At 42.2% G+C, this 16,722-nt stretch overlaps 1 protein-coding gene across 1 annotated transcript in view; it reads left to right on the forward strand.

Moving 5' to 3' along the window:
* The window catches only part of NSG2 (neuronal vesicle trafficking associated 2), a 36,191-nt gene extending 20,863 nt beyond the window's left edge, over window positions 1-15,328 (forward strand). The window contains exons 4-5 of the mRNA XM_031598110.2: window positions 11,751-11,861; window positions 13,406-15,328. Of these exons, the coding sequence (XP_031453970.1) occupies window positions 11,751-11,861; window positions 13,406-13,597 (303 nt within the window). The 3' untranslated portion in view covers window positions 13,598-15,328. The remainder of the gene's footprint in view (window positions 1-11,750; window positions 11,862-13,405) is intronic.
* Window positions 15,329-16,722: the final 1,394 nt, after the last annotated feature.

The following is a 16,722-nucleotide window of genomic DNA, read 5'->3' on the forward strand; positions in this document are numbered from 1 at the left end:
GTGGTGAGGTATTGGAACAGGCTGCCCAGGGAGGTGGTGGTGGTGGTGTTGAAGAAGCATGTTGATGTGGTACGTAAGGATATGGTTCAGTGGGCAATATTGGTGATAGGTGGATGGTTGGACTAGATGATCATAGAGGTCTTTTCCAACCTTAATAATTCAACGATTCTGTAGTATGGCTTATCTGCAGTCTGAGCTTTGAGTTGTCTTTGGGCTGAGTGTTTTTCACTACAGTGCAGAGGTTCTCCATTTCTCCTTGTTCACAGATCCAGTGTCCAGCCTGGCCTGGCCTTGATCTGATGTGAGTTAGCACCTGAGTGGATTCATACTCTCACTTGTGATGCCTATTAAAGGAAATGAGAAACGTTGCTCATCATCTTTCTGCCTCAGCTCAGCAATCCTTCTTCTCCTCCGGCTGTAATAGGAAGAGAAGAGAATAGGTTATATCTGTCCTAGTTGGTCTCACAGCTTGCATGGAAATAGATTGATGGAGACATTTGTGATCATCAGTGACAGTTCAGAGCAGTGAGCTGAGTGTGGATTTGTGCTAGAAAACAGATATTTCTAATCACATTCCCAGGTACATTCCCTATGAATCCTGCAAGCTTCCTATTGCCATGCCTCTGTAAAAGCCTGAAGTTTTTATGAGCATTTCTAGCTTTCTGGTACAGATGAGGTCTGAGGAAAAGCCAGAAAGAGTTTCCATGACTAAAGCACAGAAGTACATTTTGATTTAACTAGAATGATCTGAGACTGGCTTGAGTGCTGCCGAGTAAAATGAAGAAAACACACGCATACTTTTGCAAAGTCAAAAAAAATACCTCAAATATGTTTTATTTTTACCATCTGTGAGCACTGGCAGAGTAATCAGCAGAAGAGAATTTTTCAGGGTGTTTTTTTTTTTTTTTTTACTTGATATTTGGAGAGAAGAAAGAAGTTAATTGCTATGCAGAAAATGTCTAAAAATGGAAGTCGCAGAGTATTCACATGACTAAAGGTTTGTGAAGTAGAGCTGCTGAATCTGGATTTTCTAAACCATGATATATCGGAAGGAAAAAAGGAGTTCTAGAACAGGAACCTCAACTGACCCTTTGCTTTGGAATAAAATGCTTAGAAAAGATTTTCATAAGGGATTTCACGGAGATACCCATCCTGCTTAGAAAATGTAATTGCAGTTTCTATTTAGTTTGAATGATTTCTTACACTATATCTTTGTCTTCAACAACACAATGCCATGGTACCTTGTGGTGTCTTTGCTGCCCCGCAAAGACACCACAATTTTTTGAGTAATTTTCTTGTTAGCACTTCAGGTGGAATGAAAGATGCTTAACACTGTTCGACTGTTGTAGCTAAAAGGACCTAATGGAATGGAGAGGGAAGAGATTTCAGCTAGCTGAAGCCAAGACAGTTTGTTGACAGTTGTAGAGTGCATTTGGAGTGTTGTAGCCAAACCACAGAATGCTAAAAAAAAAAAAAAAAAAAAAGAGATGTGAAATGCTTTACTCATATATTTTTTTTCTACGTAATGTTTCATTCTCATATTCTCTTCATTTATAAAGCAGCACAGGCTGCTGATTGAATGCTAAATAAACCTGAGCTCTCTCTTGTTAGCACTTGCAGGCATATTAAGCCTGTTGGGCCAGCTAATGGAACTGGCCTCATGCCTCTGAAGGCATCATAATCAGCAAGATAATTTATTTTTGTTTGTTTTCAAAAGAATAGCTTTTCTAAGTCATTTGCAGCAAAAAGCTTCTTATTTCCAATTTAAAATGAAAAGGCTTTTAATTCACAAGTTACCTAGGGAACACTTTGCTCTCCAAGTCCTCACTTTGTCTTTTATATATCACCCACATAACAATTTTTTAAAGAGAAGTGGATGTACTGGACCATGAATGCTGCCACGTTATTAGCTTTATTTCCTGACCTGTGATGGTAGACATACAAGCTGAAATGCATATGAATATGTTAACCTTTTTGAAGGAACAAACTTCCAATCCATTTTATTTTAACCACAAGGGTGCAATGAACGAATATGTTTCAATATATGCAAACTTGACCTTCGATTTTATCTAAGAAGTATTTAGGACTGGGGAATGGTAGGGGGGAGTTATCTTGTTCCCTGAAATATGAAGAGCTTAAATTATTCTGGACATTTTAAAATCCAGCCTTCTGTTATGATGTGGAAACAGTAGTGCCATATGCAAAATCAAAATGTAAGAAAGTAGTTGGAGAGGAAAATGCATGGGAAAAAGGGCATGGAGGAATACCATTTTCTGCCTTAGACTTAGTACGTCAGTACTTGAACTTGAAAGGTTTGCTTCAAAGCTTACCCTGTGGAAGAAGATATTTTCATAAAGCAAACAGACATCAGCTTTTCTCAGAGCCAGGCCAGTCCTTGGCCATGGGACAGTGTAGTGCTTGGCTGGTTTTGTTGAGTGTGTCAGGTCCAATCCCTGGACCTAGTCTTAGGGTTCCTAACGCTTTTCCTGTGCCAAATCCAGTTTGAGGTAAGCAGGGAGCGGGGGAAGATTATGCATGCATAAAACTCTTTGGAGGTTGAGTCTTGGAAAAGAGTAGGCCAGGAGACATTTTTCTGGTGGCTTGATTTCTCTTGTATTCCTGTCAATGCATTTTAAAAGGCATCCATCATGCTCACAGTGACCAGAGGAAATGTCACCGCTAAGACTTTGCATGATGCAAAGGGGAAGGGTTAGCTTTGGAGATGTTTCTCTCTACCATAATCCCACTAATGGAAAAAAAAACCATTTCAAATTAGTGATAAGGAAGGAAGTCTCTTCCAGGATTGCTCAGATCAGGTTTTTGTTTTTTTTTCCTGTGAAATAGTGTGCCATTTCATGAGTGGGGCCATGGATTTGGGAAGAAAAGGACCATTACAAGCAGTAATCCTGAGTCATTCCACTTGTTTGTTTTTAGGTTTTTGCTTCTTTGCTCTGCTCTTCTAAAGGTACAGTGACAGAAATAAGTGGAGAAGGCTTGTGTAGTTGGAAGAGGAAAAAATTATTCCTTTAGGAGGAGAGGAAAAGATCTTTTAACACCTTTCCAAAAAGGCCACGTATTTATTTGGTGTTCCTAAAAATAATAGTACATCATCTAAATACACACAGCCTATCCTGAGCATAAGGGACTGTTCTTGGAGTCTATTGTAAGGAGAAGTGCTTTACATTTTAAAAGTAAGAGCTGAAAATATGACTGTTTGCACTAGTGCAGCACTTGAAGAGATCATCAAGTCTTCTACACACATAATGTGGTTTGAATGATGAGAATCTGTGTGTCGTGTGTAACATGGCACATATTGGAAAGTACTTGTTAGCAGGCAAAAAGCCCTGTTTTGTTCGTCTTCCAATGAACTTTAATTAGAGTAATGGAGGAAACATTTTTAATGGCACTAAATGGCAGAAAAGGAAAAGCAAAACAAACAGAGCTTTTTTATCAACACCTAGGTAAAGATTCACTAATATTCAGCAATCAAAGCATCCTCATTGAAAATGGCATTTCAGAACTTCCATAAGCAACAGTTGTAAACTGAGCCATGATTTTTCCATTCAGGGCGTTTGACTTGGCTTGGAAAGACATCCTGCAGACCACAGCTGGCATCAGGCACGGTTAAAAGATCTGAGGCTGTTAGTGCCTGAACAGCCAATAGAAATTACATTACATGATGGAGACTGGCTAATATAATTGAGCCAGCTAGTTATTCTGCACGTAATTTAATTATTTGACAAATTGCTTAGAAACACAGTGTTCTTGTTCCATGCTTGTGCTGCACTCATAGTATTAAGAGGCACAGAGCTGAGGAATTGCTGGTGGGTGTCCAGTCAGCTCAGCAGATAGGCACTTACTTTGAAGATTTGTGAGCATGTAAAGGCTCACTGGTGGGGATGTGGTGGAGTACTGTATACAGTGATGGGTAGAGCCAAAGGGAACGTAGCAAAGATAGGAAACTGGCTTAGAGATAGCTGGTGTTAAGTGGCTACGTTTGTGGCTTAGAATGGTTGGAGAGGTGGCTCTACTCTCTAAGTCCTTTGGAGTTTGATTGCTGAGATGTGTGGGCTGAAAGATACCTATCAAATGGTTGAGCAGATGGGAGATTTTTTGCACCCCAAGATTATAATATCCACACGGATGTTGTTCAGCAGTCCTAGGAGGACTGTTGCCAAGTTATTTTATGGTCACGAATTCAAAGATAAGAAAACAAAACCAAACACAAACCTTTAAGCTTCAAATAGAGGCCACGTAACAAAGAAGTATTTTCCCAGAACTTTGAAGATGTAGGCACTTGACAAAGCATCTCCTAGAGGCTACTTAAGAATCTGGACACCATCTGGAATAAAGCTGGGCTGTAATAATAAAGGACAAATCCTACATCTCCTTGAACAGTACTAGGCAAATATGAAGACTATTTTACCACTCTACTTGTTAGCCTTTCAAAATTTCAGAGGCTGTTGTTCTAAAAAAATCAGCAAAACCAGCAACATATTACAAAAGGGTGGTTATAAATCAGGACAGAAATGCCATTTTTGAAGAAGTGCAGCCGGATGAATTTTATTGGAGGAGCAGATCATTTTGTATAACAGGGTGCTGCTTTACTACATTGCTTCTTTGGCTGTCTAAACAGTAGAACAGCTCTTTTTAGGATGTATTTCAGTGTCCTTGTCTCCCTGGTCAGTCCATATGGGTCATGCAGTAGTTCCCTCTCTGCCTGTTTCTGGGTTTTCTTACAGGATGCAAAGGTTGGAGTGGTTCACATTTGGATTTCCTCTTGGCATGCAGGTAGGAGGCAACCAGGATAGCTGGATCTGGAGCTGGGAGCTGCTCCAGAGTCTTTCACTTTAGCTGTAGCTTTCATGTCAAGATTTAATGTTGTCAATCTTACATCTAATTATCAGTTGGAAGAAGTTATGGAATGAAGGGGAATAAATTACTCTCCTAAATTTTTCACTGTCAAGCATAAATTCTTATAATAAGATCATGAGTGTATGATATGAGAGTGCGATGTCCTTACAGCCGAAAAATTTCTCCTGAGTAGTAAGATCTTTGGGACTGGCCCAGTGACTGATGACTGCCTTTTTGTTGTAGACTGTTAACAAGGCTGTCAATGGGTGATAGATTTCCAGGTCAAATGGCATTAGCATAAAACATGGAAAGAACCCTGTTGCCTATCCAAGCATAGCTCTTACGTAGCTCTTCTACAAAAATCCTTACAGAATTTCTGCCAATTTTGTTTGCATCAAACTTTGCCTCGTTCCAAGTCTTTATTTTATAAAGAGAAAATTTAAACAGAATTTCTACAGCTGAATTGCTTATTAAAGGTCACAGAATTGCCCAACACCCAGGAATGCTGGATGATGTATCCTAGAGAACCAGATGTGGCATTCACAGTGACACCATTTCCTGACAAACTTGTCTGTGTGTAGAGTGGATGCAGTGCAGGAATACACAGAGGCATCTGGCTTCTAAGGTTCCCTATTTCCATCATAGCTGCTAAGATTAAACTATGCAGAATATTTACCCAGGAATCAAACTGTGATGTCCTTGACTGCAGCACACAACTCTGTGCCCTCCGAGAGCCTTAATTCTTCTCTGGATGCTGTCTGGTTCTTCTCTAGGTAGCAATGCTTTTACTGCTGTGGCACCTTCCTGCATGCTATCTTAAGCATGCATAAGGATATATGTTGAGTGCTCTGAGGTATGCAAGTCAAGCAGTTATTTGATAGGTTTAGAAAGAAAAACATGCTTGATGATGTCTAAGAAGTCCAACCCCCAGTGGATGAAACCCTGGTCTTGCTAGCATCACACAAGCATTGCATGAGCACTGGAGAGATTTTCTCTGGTTTTCTTCAAACAGATGGACAGAAATCACATTGACTGATTGCATCCTGGGAATGGGAAACTTTGGCAGCAATTGGAGGGTGAATTTAAAGGCTGTGGCATCTGGGACTTATGCCTGGTCCACAAAGAGAAGGAGGTTCTTGCTGAGTTTCTCCAGGGCTGGTCTCCCTGTAACTGTTTTCCTCTCAAAAAAACAGCAGTACAGTGGTCCCAGACTGAGATATGTCAAAGGAATATATGAAAGCCCAGAGTGGACAATTTCTTACCCCTCTGGAGACACCTGGGCCTACAGACAGTGCTGAATTACTGCTGATTTTAGTGTCCTGTAGGAAACTAGAGCAGATTTAGACATTTGTAGGTCTGAATCTGAAGGACTCATTCAATTTATTAAATATGAGAGCTCAATGGGGAAAAAGGGAACTGCCCCTTTAGTTTTACTAAGCCCTAGTTTAAGCTACATGGAGAATCTCCATATGAATGTCTAATCTTTCTGGAATTTTACTGAGATCTCTGCTGACTGTATTGTAAAGAGCAAGTTTGTTAGATTAATTATGATTAATTTCATAGAACAGTTGTTATTTGGGTTAGGAAAAAACCCGCAAACGTCCTTTTTGCAATAGGTATTGCTTCAGAGTTTTCTAAGACATCATGTTCATGGTGAGATGGCTTAAAATTGAGTGCTCGTGTTCTGTTCTCTCCCTGCCCAATTTTTTATTTTTATTTTTAACCATTTTTATGCTGAGTTCTCACAAGTGAACAATATATAAAGGTGGAATGACAAGCCCCACCACCAGAGCCATGACTATAATTTATATATTTCCAGCTGGTAATGTAAGTAATGTGTTGTTTAAGTGGAAAAAAAAAAAAGCCCTACAAACCCCTCAACTCAACCAGCACAGGTTGGATGCTGAATACTAATAGAGAGCAGTCTGCATCCAATCCCCACTGGGAAAAAAAATATTTGTCAACTCAATTCAAACAGTACATAAATTTGAGGGAGCTGCCATCTGCTGACAGACCCTTCCCCCACCTGCACTGCCTGAAAAATATTCCTTCAGAATATCTGCAGTATGTGGTAGTGTTCCCATCAGCCTTAGCTCGGGATCTGTCTTTCTCTGCTTTCTTCTGTGTTTTCCCCAGGTACTTCCAGAGAATTTAGATTTTGCAGGACTCTGAGGCACCAGAGTACATCCCTGATCTGTGCCGCAGTCAGGAACAGCCCAAGGCTCTGTAGCTCAGCAGGTCATCAACACTGCGTTCAAATCCTCATATGCAAGTCAGAGCCTTAAGGCTTGAGTTTTGGAGTGACTCACTGCTCCCAGGTGTTGCTGACTACCCTGGGGAGCACTGTCTTTGCAAAATGAGGACAGCAGGAAGGATACCTGAATGGATGATATGAAAAAACTTAGTGGCATCTGATGTTGCTTGATGAGAATATATGTTATTTTTGTTGTGAAAATGCAACGCGTACTTCTGTGGGAAAGGGGGAGAAGAACTGAGCCAACATGCTCGTGTTGGTGGGAGCTTAACATCTTCCAGTGATGTCAGGGGGCTCAGATCAAACCTTTTTCCATGTTTTATGGTGGATGGGGAGACTTTTGGTGTGGTAGTGATGTTATCTCTGTTCTGTTCCAGCAGACACACTCCCCTCTTAGGGGAACCCATGGGAGCTGTATATGGCTTTGGGGAAGGGGTGGGCAGGTATCCCCCTCCAGCTGCCCACTCAAGCAGTCACACATGACAGATTCATGCCTGTAGCACTTCTAGGTTTTATCTGCTCACTAAATTTTATTTCCCCTCTGTGAGTGTTTATATTGCTCAGAGACCGCCAAGGTTCATGTTATTCATTAAAAAGAAAAAGAAAAAAGGGAGGTTTATTAGGTATTGCAGCTCTATGATTCTTTGATGTTTGAATGCTAATTAAGCTTTGTATTTTCTGGAATAGAGGTGGATCTTAGCTCTAACTTGGCAAAATATCTGGGAATGTATTTTTCCTTTCTTTTCCTCTGGGCTTTAACATCGGACGCGACATTTCATCCCAGAACAATTTTACACTATGCATCATCATGTGTAATATTGTCACGCTGTAATTTTGCAAGTGCATGAAATGGCAGGAGGGAGGTGAAAATGGGCTCAATTACACCCAGGAGGGAGAAGAAAGCTCAGCGGAAGGGACCCGCTCCTGGGAGGTAATGAATTGGGTGTCAGCACTTTGCTGGAGCAGAGCGCCAGAGCAGATGGGAATTTATTATTTTAGGGGCTCAGTGGGCAGGCAAGAGGAAAGGAACCAGTCAAATCACATTACTAATGGTCATTTCCGTAGGCTGTGTGCGCAGAGGGGATTTAGAAAAAGAAGAGACATTCATTCTAACTCCAGACAGCTCAGTTCTTTCTGGTTTTGAAGGCCAGAAGAAGAACTTGGCCATTTTATCTAGCTTAGAGTGAGAAGCTTTCCAAACAGCTTTATCAGCAGCTCTTGGGGAAGGCAGGCACGGAGCTGTTCTGGATGGGAGAGACAACCAACAACTCAGGGAATGTTCCCCTTTCACAGCCTCTTTAGCTGCAGTCAGCCCTGAAGGATCCCCGAAGGATTTGATTTGAAGTGGGTCTTCCTTGTTGCATCTTTGCGTGCCCTGACAGTGTTCCTCTATTTCTCCCAAGTTGCCAGCACCCTTTTCCACACTCTGTAGATTTTCTTCTGTTTGAGATTTTCCATGTGCTCCTTGCTCACCCATGTGGTTCTTCTGCCATCTCTGTCTGATTTCTTACTCTTAGGGATGTACTGATCTTTAGCTAGCCCTTCTATTTGCTAAACAAAGCTAGAGAATGAGCATCTTATTTCTCAGAAACAAGAGATGCTTTCTCACTGAGTTGTGCTCTGTGTATTCATGGGTGGTATTTAGCATAATTTCAGTGAACTTTGTTACTTCCTTTAACCTGATCCTAAGTTTGTTCCTCCAGGTTAACCAAAGCAAGATGAGATTTCTTCATTCACTGTATGTTGTAATTATGGAGAACTGAGCATTTCTTAGTTACTGAGCCCATTGCCAAGGCTAGCCTCCAAACACTGGCTTTGGTAGACCAAGATGTTATGTCTTGCTTTACTGCCTTCGTATGTGCATTAGTACATACAGTGTTATGAGAGGAGTTGCTGGGTCTACTGTGCTCTTCTTTTAGATGAGAAAGAATTGGTGGACATTTTTTCTATGGGGAGACATGCTCTTTCACATTGACCTGCAAGATCAGGGTCTTTTTGGAGTGAGTTCTTTTCTGCAGGTCTTCTGTTGGAAAGAGTAGAGAGTGTAGGCATGCATAATCCAGGAAGTCCATTCAAACTCACAGTCAGATGTGTCAGAAGTGGAGCACATATTTTCTTGGTCACTGGTGAAATTCATACAGCTGTTCTTCTCTTTTACCAGCTATCTCTTCAGCACACCAAGACTTTTACACATGTTCTCTGATGAGACCCAGCAATAAGTTCTTCTCCCTGTGCTCCTGTGCACCTGCCTTTTGCTTAATTAACCCATTTTGCAGCAGATTAAGCCCTAAGGAGGATGGCTTAAAATGAGCAGTTATTCTAAAAGGAGAGTAAGGGCTTCAGTGAACTGTTCACCATTAGAAAATCCTATCAGCTCCAATCTTACCCAGTCATCTTACCTTTTTGCACTTTTATTCTAAAATATTCTGATTTAACAATGAATTTATGAATTGCTTCTGCTAGATATAGTCTCCACACCTCTCATTTTCCTGGGATTTGTAATATACACACAGGATGTGATGGGTCAGATTTGGGATGAAGACATAACTTCACTGTTACTTTTTGCCTTAAAAGAGCCACCAAACTTGTACCTCTGGATCTTCTAGAATTCGCCAAGGCTGCTTTAGCTTCTCTGAGAAAATGTGCCAATGCCTAATGTGCTTAGGAATGCATCTCACCAGGCATTGCAATCCTCTGCAGGATCGGTGAGTGTGGGATGTCCCTTCTGCACAGCAAAGCAATGACAGAGATCCCTCTGAGTCTGTGCAGGGATTGCATATCTTACAGATTTGCAGAATGACAGCTACTGCAATGACTATAGGAGGGAATTGGAGCAAAATTCGGAGTGGCACAATATTAAGAAATTAGTATGCCCATATTGACATATTGCATTATTGATATACAAGTAATACTATATTGACGAATTCTGAGATGCATCCAGTATTGTACATACTATTGAATTTCCTTGGACATCTGTAAAAGAACATATAAATAGTTCTGATGTAACTGGAACAGCAGAGGGGTGGGTGGACCAACATAATTAGAATTACTGAATAATTAGATAGAAATGAAAAAATTGTGGCTCTTCCTTGCTAGGACACTGAGTGACAATAGCTGCCTTTCATACAGGTAAATGCAGCCGTGTTATTGGGGAGAGGGCATGTTTTGTATTTCTGTTTTGTCTGTAAGGATAAGCACATGCCTAGTTTGGTGGGAACACGCCTGCAGGGTAAGCACACAGTCCGTGCCTTTTCCTACCATTGCAGTTCCCTTAGTGCTTCAGTTTTGATGCAGTCAGGGAGAGTTTGCAGCCTTGAGCTCTGCTCCTGGTGGGAAAGTTGGAGCCAGGAGCAAGCAGATTGAGTCTGGGAGTAGGAAAAAGCCTCAAAAATTCTCATCTCTCTTGTAAACTCATGCCTAACCTCAACCTTTTGTTGTAGGATCATCCTCAGTGCAAGGCTCACAGAGCACAGGAAATTGCAGCACCTTCCTCATGCAGGCAAGCATCCTGCCAAATTCTGCCTGGTGGTGCCCAGCTCCAGCTCCCTGCCCACGCTGCTGGCTATGGCAACAGTTCTAAATGATCCTTTACTGCAGTTCCCACCCCCATCATCTCAATAAGTGTCTTTATTTGATTATGAGCCCTAGTTTGCGTGGTAACACTGAAGCTCCAGGGACTATGATTTTTTTCATGCCAATCTGGGTTGGCATGAGACAGCAGTCTCAACAGGATGAATTACTGTAATACTCATAGTAGAAGTCCAGAGGCTTCTGCATGGCATTTGCTGAACTACCAGCTGGGACAAAGAAAGCTGCAGCCAAAGGGACAAGGGAGTTGGTGTTGTCCCTGGTGTTTCAGACATGCAACCATATGCATACATCCTGATGAAGTGATTATCAACTTGAACCTCAGTGCATTTGAACAATGTGTATTAGAGACTCTTGCTCAGCCTGTAGGAAGGACGCAGGTTTTAGCTCAGCTAAAACCAAGGGTCAGGGCTTCAATGCAGGCATCTGAATGAGGAGAGTAAACCTCCTGCCTCCCTGCTCCTGGGCATGCTGTTGGTATAAACGTGGCTTTTATCAGTGGTTGGCTGTTCTCTTTTTACAGCTTTGATAAATTGAGGATTTCTTCCCATCTTCTGCAAGCTACTCAAGGAGTAACTTCACCTTGCAGAAGACACAAAGGGACGTGCTCCTAAAACTTCATTCTTCCTACCTGCTCACTTACCTCTGCTATCAGAAAAATGATATCTTGCCATGGCTGTGAGGCAGCTTATCTGCACAGATTAGGCTCTGAATGTGGAGCCTCTGGCTGCTGGTCGGTCCTGCTGGGCCAGCAGGTGATGAGAGCCTGGGAAAGCAAAGTCTCCAAGAAGGCCAAAAGCACTGCAAGGGGTTAAACATAGGAATGTGCACTCCTGAAAGTCTAGGGGATAGGGGGGTGGGGGGAATGGAAATGATGTGATGATTCAGGGCTATTGGATCTAGCCTTCATTCAATTACCATGCTTAGTTAAGTACTGCACAGTGAAGTGAAGACTGCAGTCTGTTAGGATGGATGTTACTATAAGTCTTCTAATTATGAGGTTGCTCATATGCCATTTTAACATATGTAGAGTAACATTATCCTTCTTTTGTAGGTCACTATTCTCATAAGTCTGGCTCTTGCATTCCTTGCCTGCATAGTGTTTCTTGTGGTATACAAAGCCTTTACTTATGACCACAGTTGCCCAGATGGATTTGTTTATAAGGTAAGAAACTTCAGACAGATGAATTGCCTGAGATAATGATAGACTCTAAATGACTACATGGTTACAGTCTGGTCTGTTTTTTTGACCAGGCCAAACAGAACATTTGGCAAGAATGTGTTGAAATGGGAAAAGTGTTATGGGAAATGTGGGGTTGCATCTGCTTCCATCGGCTACTGTTACACTGTAATTGTTGGGATTAGCTTTGGTGAACACTACAGACAGATGTTCAGGAACAATCCCTCCTATTTGTGAATAGATTTATTGCAGCTGGAATATCCCATGTTTGCTTCCCACACATTGAAGGGACCAAGGTTTACTAGCATACATTTTAATGCAAGGCAAGCTCCCAGAGTGCTGGCACATGTGTCCTTTCTGGAAGAAATCCAAATTTGCCCATTGTGTTCATTTATTGTGCTTTTGAGCATCTATCAAGAACAAAAGCATGCAACCTACTTGCTGAAAACCTTCTGCCCTGCAGTTTTACATCAAATACTCACAGAGAACTATTTGCTTGCTGTGTTGAGATTAAAAAATAATAATAATAATAATTGCAAAATAGGTAGCTCACTCTTTGCTACAAATGAACTCATAAACACAATGGAGGCTTGACCGCACTGAGAATGGTCTGTGAGCTAGAAAATAGAGTAAGCTTATTTGTACAGTAGCTATTGTGAATTATTCTCTTAGGTTGTATAAAAGTGAAGTTAGGACTCAGATGTGAATTTCAGAATCAGATCCAAACCTGAACTTCTGAAAAGATTAAAGGCTTTGAACTCAGATTTCTGCTAATCACACTGATATGGGAGCTGGGTTGTCTCATCATTTAATAATAATCATACCTGGGGCCCTTTATATCACTGGTTCTACTTTGTGAATGCCACCCTGTCTGATATTTTTTACTGCTTCATTGCTCTTTTACAGCTGTTGCAAAGTGAATTGATTTGTCTGTGCAGTTCTTAGCACCCAAGTAGTGTAGAGGAGACATGCTGGCAGTATCTGCACAGCCAAGAAACTCTGACAAGGGCCGGGCAGTTGGGCCATGCTTCCTACCATCCTTCCAAGCTGGTTATCCTACAGGTCAGGGACAAGGCATAGCAACAGAGCTGCACATCTGCAGCTTACCCTGCCTCTGTCTGCCCTCTGCCTGGCTGAGGATTAACTTCACTCAGTGGAGCTCTCTCTGCATCAGGACAGAAGCTGCCCCATATACTCTAGTAGGGCTCCTGGCAGGGACATCGGTCCTCGTATGTGCCAGTAACATACCGAACCCCTCAAATCTTACAGCCCCCATTTCCAACCCAGCAATGAAATCTGCCTGCAGTCAGGGTTGCCAGTAGCAACAGGCTTGGAAGGCTGCTGCTGAGTCTAAACTTTGTGCATTCCCACATGGCTGCTGAAAGGCAGGAGGGGTTGTGCAGCAGATGCTCTCGCTGCAGCATATGAGTCAAACTTCATCTACACGAGCACCTAACAACGAGGTTGTTAAAAGGAGAGCCTAAGGCTGATAGGACCCTTCTTTACTTCTCTTGCTTTCTCCTTTCCAGCATAAGCGGTGCATCCCGGCCTCCCTGGATGCCTACTACTCCGCACAGGATTCCAACTCCCGGGGCAGGTTCTACACCGTCATCAGCCACTACAGCATGGCCAAGCAGACCAGTTCCCGGGCTGTATCACCCTGGCTGTCCTCAGGGTCAGTAAACCATGAAGCCAAGGCTGCCAAAACAGAAGGTCATTAAAATTAACGAGTGATGATGGGTGAAGTGGGAGGGTGGGGGGACAACACCGTGTCTATACTGCATTGCTCTAATTGAGAGTGGGTGCTGTGCTAGCAGCACGATGGGAATAAATAAGACCCAAGTGCGGGAGTCATCTTAATGGATATTTCTTTTTGTGCATTGTTCTCGTTGATTTGTAACCGAGTCGAGCTCTTGTACAAAGGCATGTTTGATGTTGACTGTACCTTACGATGTAAAAATATTTTTAAATCATTGCTTAACTATTTGTTAGAAAAAGAAATTAAAAAACAAAAAAAGCAAATTAGATAAACAGCCAGAGAGGATAAAAGCAGCAAAGGGAATCCTGCAAAACATTACCGTTGCTGGAAAGCTGTGACTCAGACTTAACATGCAGTTGAAGAATAGCTGAAACCCTTTTAAGAGACAGGGTAGAGAGAACCTGTCAGAAGGACATTGCAGTGTTGGTTAGCTTGCCAAAGGGGGGATAACTGGTATCAAGCTGAATCCAGTATCAGTGTGCATTTGCTGATAGATAGAAGCATCCCCTCCTTCCTCAAACATACACAGGTGCAAAAGCACCTGCATACACCCCTCAACAGGGGCTTATGCAAATCTGGGAATATCCAGGCATTCCTAAAGAGCTGTCACTGCTCCAGTGATCTCAACTGGGCTCTGAAGTCCTGGCTGGTGTGTGGATATGGAGCAGGATAAAAACTGCTGTAGTGAAAGCAGGAGTGTAATGTGAGCACAGAGCTGGTGGCAGTCAGGAGATCAGGGCTTTATCTACTTCTGGCATGGATTTCCTGAGTGACCTTTAGTAAGTGATGTGAGGTTTCATCCTTTGGGGCCTTCTTCCTGAGGATCACAAGGAAACCAGGAAATGCCATTATAGCATGAGGAGGCTCCCAGGAGTGGTGATAGTATAAAATACTGCTAAGCCTCTAACTTAATTTTCCCCTTACCCATGAAAAAAGATGCTCCAGCTTCCCTCCTCCAACTCCCAATACCGAAGTCTTTAATGTCACTCTGGGCAGTCAGGGAGGGGTTGGCCATAGCACGCTCTCAGAGTAGAAGGGTCCCATCGGGTCTCTGCTTGCATACCCAGACCAGACCCCAAGCTTAGGCCAATACCAGCTGGTGTAAAACATCTTCTCCCCACAAATGGCAGTTAAACCAGAGTGGTGGGACTTTAAAGAAAGGGATTCTGTTATTCAGAGCCACCACTTGGCTCATTACTATGAGGTTCTGCTGCTTGGTAGGAGATGCTGAGCAGCAGGAGCAGAGTGCAAGGTTTACGTTGTACTAAGGCTGCTTTTTTCAGATTTGTGGCTAGACTGGGATGGAAATTAGGAACTGACCCCTTCTTCCCCTGCATTGGGCAGTTTTGTCCTCCATTTCGCATACATAGACACTAGAGGGTGTAAACGAGGGCAGAACTCCTCAGTCCTAACAGGCATCATGATAAATAACTGTATAGTGTAGCTAAAAATGTAGTGCCAAATGCCATTGTCTGATTTCCTATCCTCCCTTCTCCTTCCATCTGTAAATTCATTTCTCACTCAAAATGTACAAACCACTCCCTCCACCAAAAATCCAAACTCCAGCAAACCACTGAACAGTTTATAATTTTGTGGTGTATTTTTTGTCAGTAGGTAGCAGAGACTGAAGTATTTTTTGGTGTAATTCTTGAACTTTTCTGACGGGATTAAAATAAAGCTAGATGTGACTGAGTGTCTCTGTGGCTTGGGCAGGTTTCTTTGGTGACGTGTTGGGAGGTGGTGGTGGGATGGTGATGGGTGCGTGTCTGGAGCTGCAGAACGAGGCTGAACGCATTACTCTATTAGAGTCCTATTTTTCTTTTCCCAAATATTTTGATATAGAAACTAGGCAAAAATACCTCTCTTTAGCCTGCATCATCATGTGCTATTATGTGCTATTCCTATCAGGATGTCAGCACTTGCTGCAGTGCAGCAGAGGTGGTGGAAAAGAAATGCAGCGGTTACAAAATCGATTTTCCACAGGTCCTTGTGGAGCAGGGCACATCTCAGACCTATCCTGTGACCTTGAGAAAAGACCCAGGTGGGTTCTGACAGCCTCGGAGTCAGGATGGATCTGGGACGGAATCTAGGCTTGGAGCAACATCAGTCTTTTCTCCAGCATCCTCTCAAACATGGCGATAAAACAGCTAAAAATAAGGACTAATGCTTTTGACCGGTGATTCTTGACTTTAGAGAGGGAATTCCTTTCCCCTGCTGTTTTAAGGCCAATGACTGCTAGAAACTTTGGCTGGCAGCAATGTGTCCTTTGCCATCTGCTCCTGGGGCAAGTGAGCTCTCCTGCTGCAGCAGGCTTAGGAAGGAGAGCTGCTGCAAAAAGAGCGCTGCAGGGAAATACTGCTGACAAGCCAAGAGCTGCTGCTGAACTTCAGAAAAGTTGAGCTCTGAATGTAAACTCCACAGCTTAGTTTCTAATGAAACCACAACTTATTCATCTCACATTGTTCAGAAAGCAGATTGTGTTTCCTCAAATCCTTCAAGTCTTTGAAATGGAATGATACTCTGGCATTACATTGGCTCATTCCCAAAGGCTGAAGAATGATTTATAAAAACCTTTCCTTAAAAAAAAAAAAAAAAAAAAAAAGTGTATTCAGAGTTGTGAAATTGAGCTACTGTAGGAGAGAAACCACTCTGGTGTTAGAGGTCACTACTGAGTACTTGTGAAATGTATTAAATGGCTTCAGCGCGCTTTGCAGAATTGAGTCATAGGATAATTTGACCATGGTATTTCTATTGCCACTCTCCCAGTAATACCCTAACCATATATTTACTTTAATAACTCATTTGAATTGAAAGGGTCTAGTTATTATTAGATAAGTGAGTCAGTGGGGATAGCTATTTCTATTTAATAAAGGAATGATCAAAATCTATATGGAGCAGAGTGGAGGAAAAAAAAAACCAGACCCAGGGAAGACTCATGGGAGAGCAAAAGAAAGCAAACAGCCCAACTCCAGCTGAAAGTTCCATTACTGCAAATGTTGTTATTATGGTTCTTGTACAAGCTGCTGTAGAGCTTCCAATAACAACAATATATTTTAAATTCAGTAACAAACAGAGATAGGCTATATT

The sequence above is a fragment of the Phasianus colchicus genome, chromosome 15 (assembly GCF_987193195.1).
Source record: "Phasianus colchicus chromosome 15, bPhaCol1.hap1.1, whole genome shotgun sequence".
NCBI classification, from domain to species: Eukaryota; Metazoa; Chordata; class Aves; order Galliformes; family Phasianidae; genus Phasianus; species Phasianus colchicus.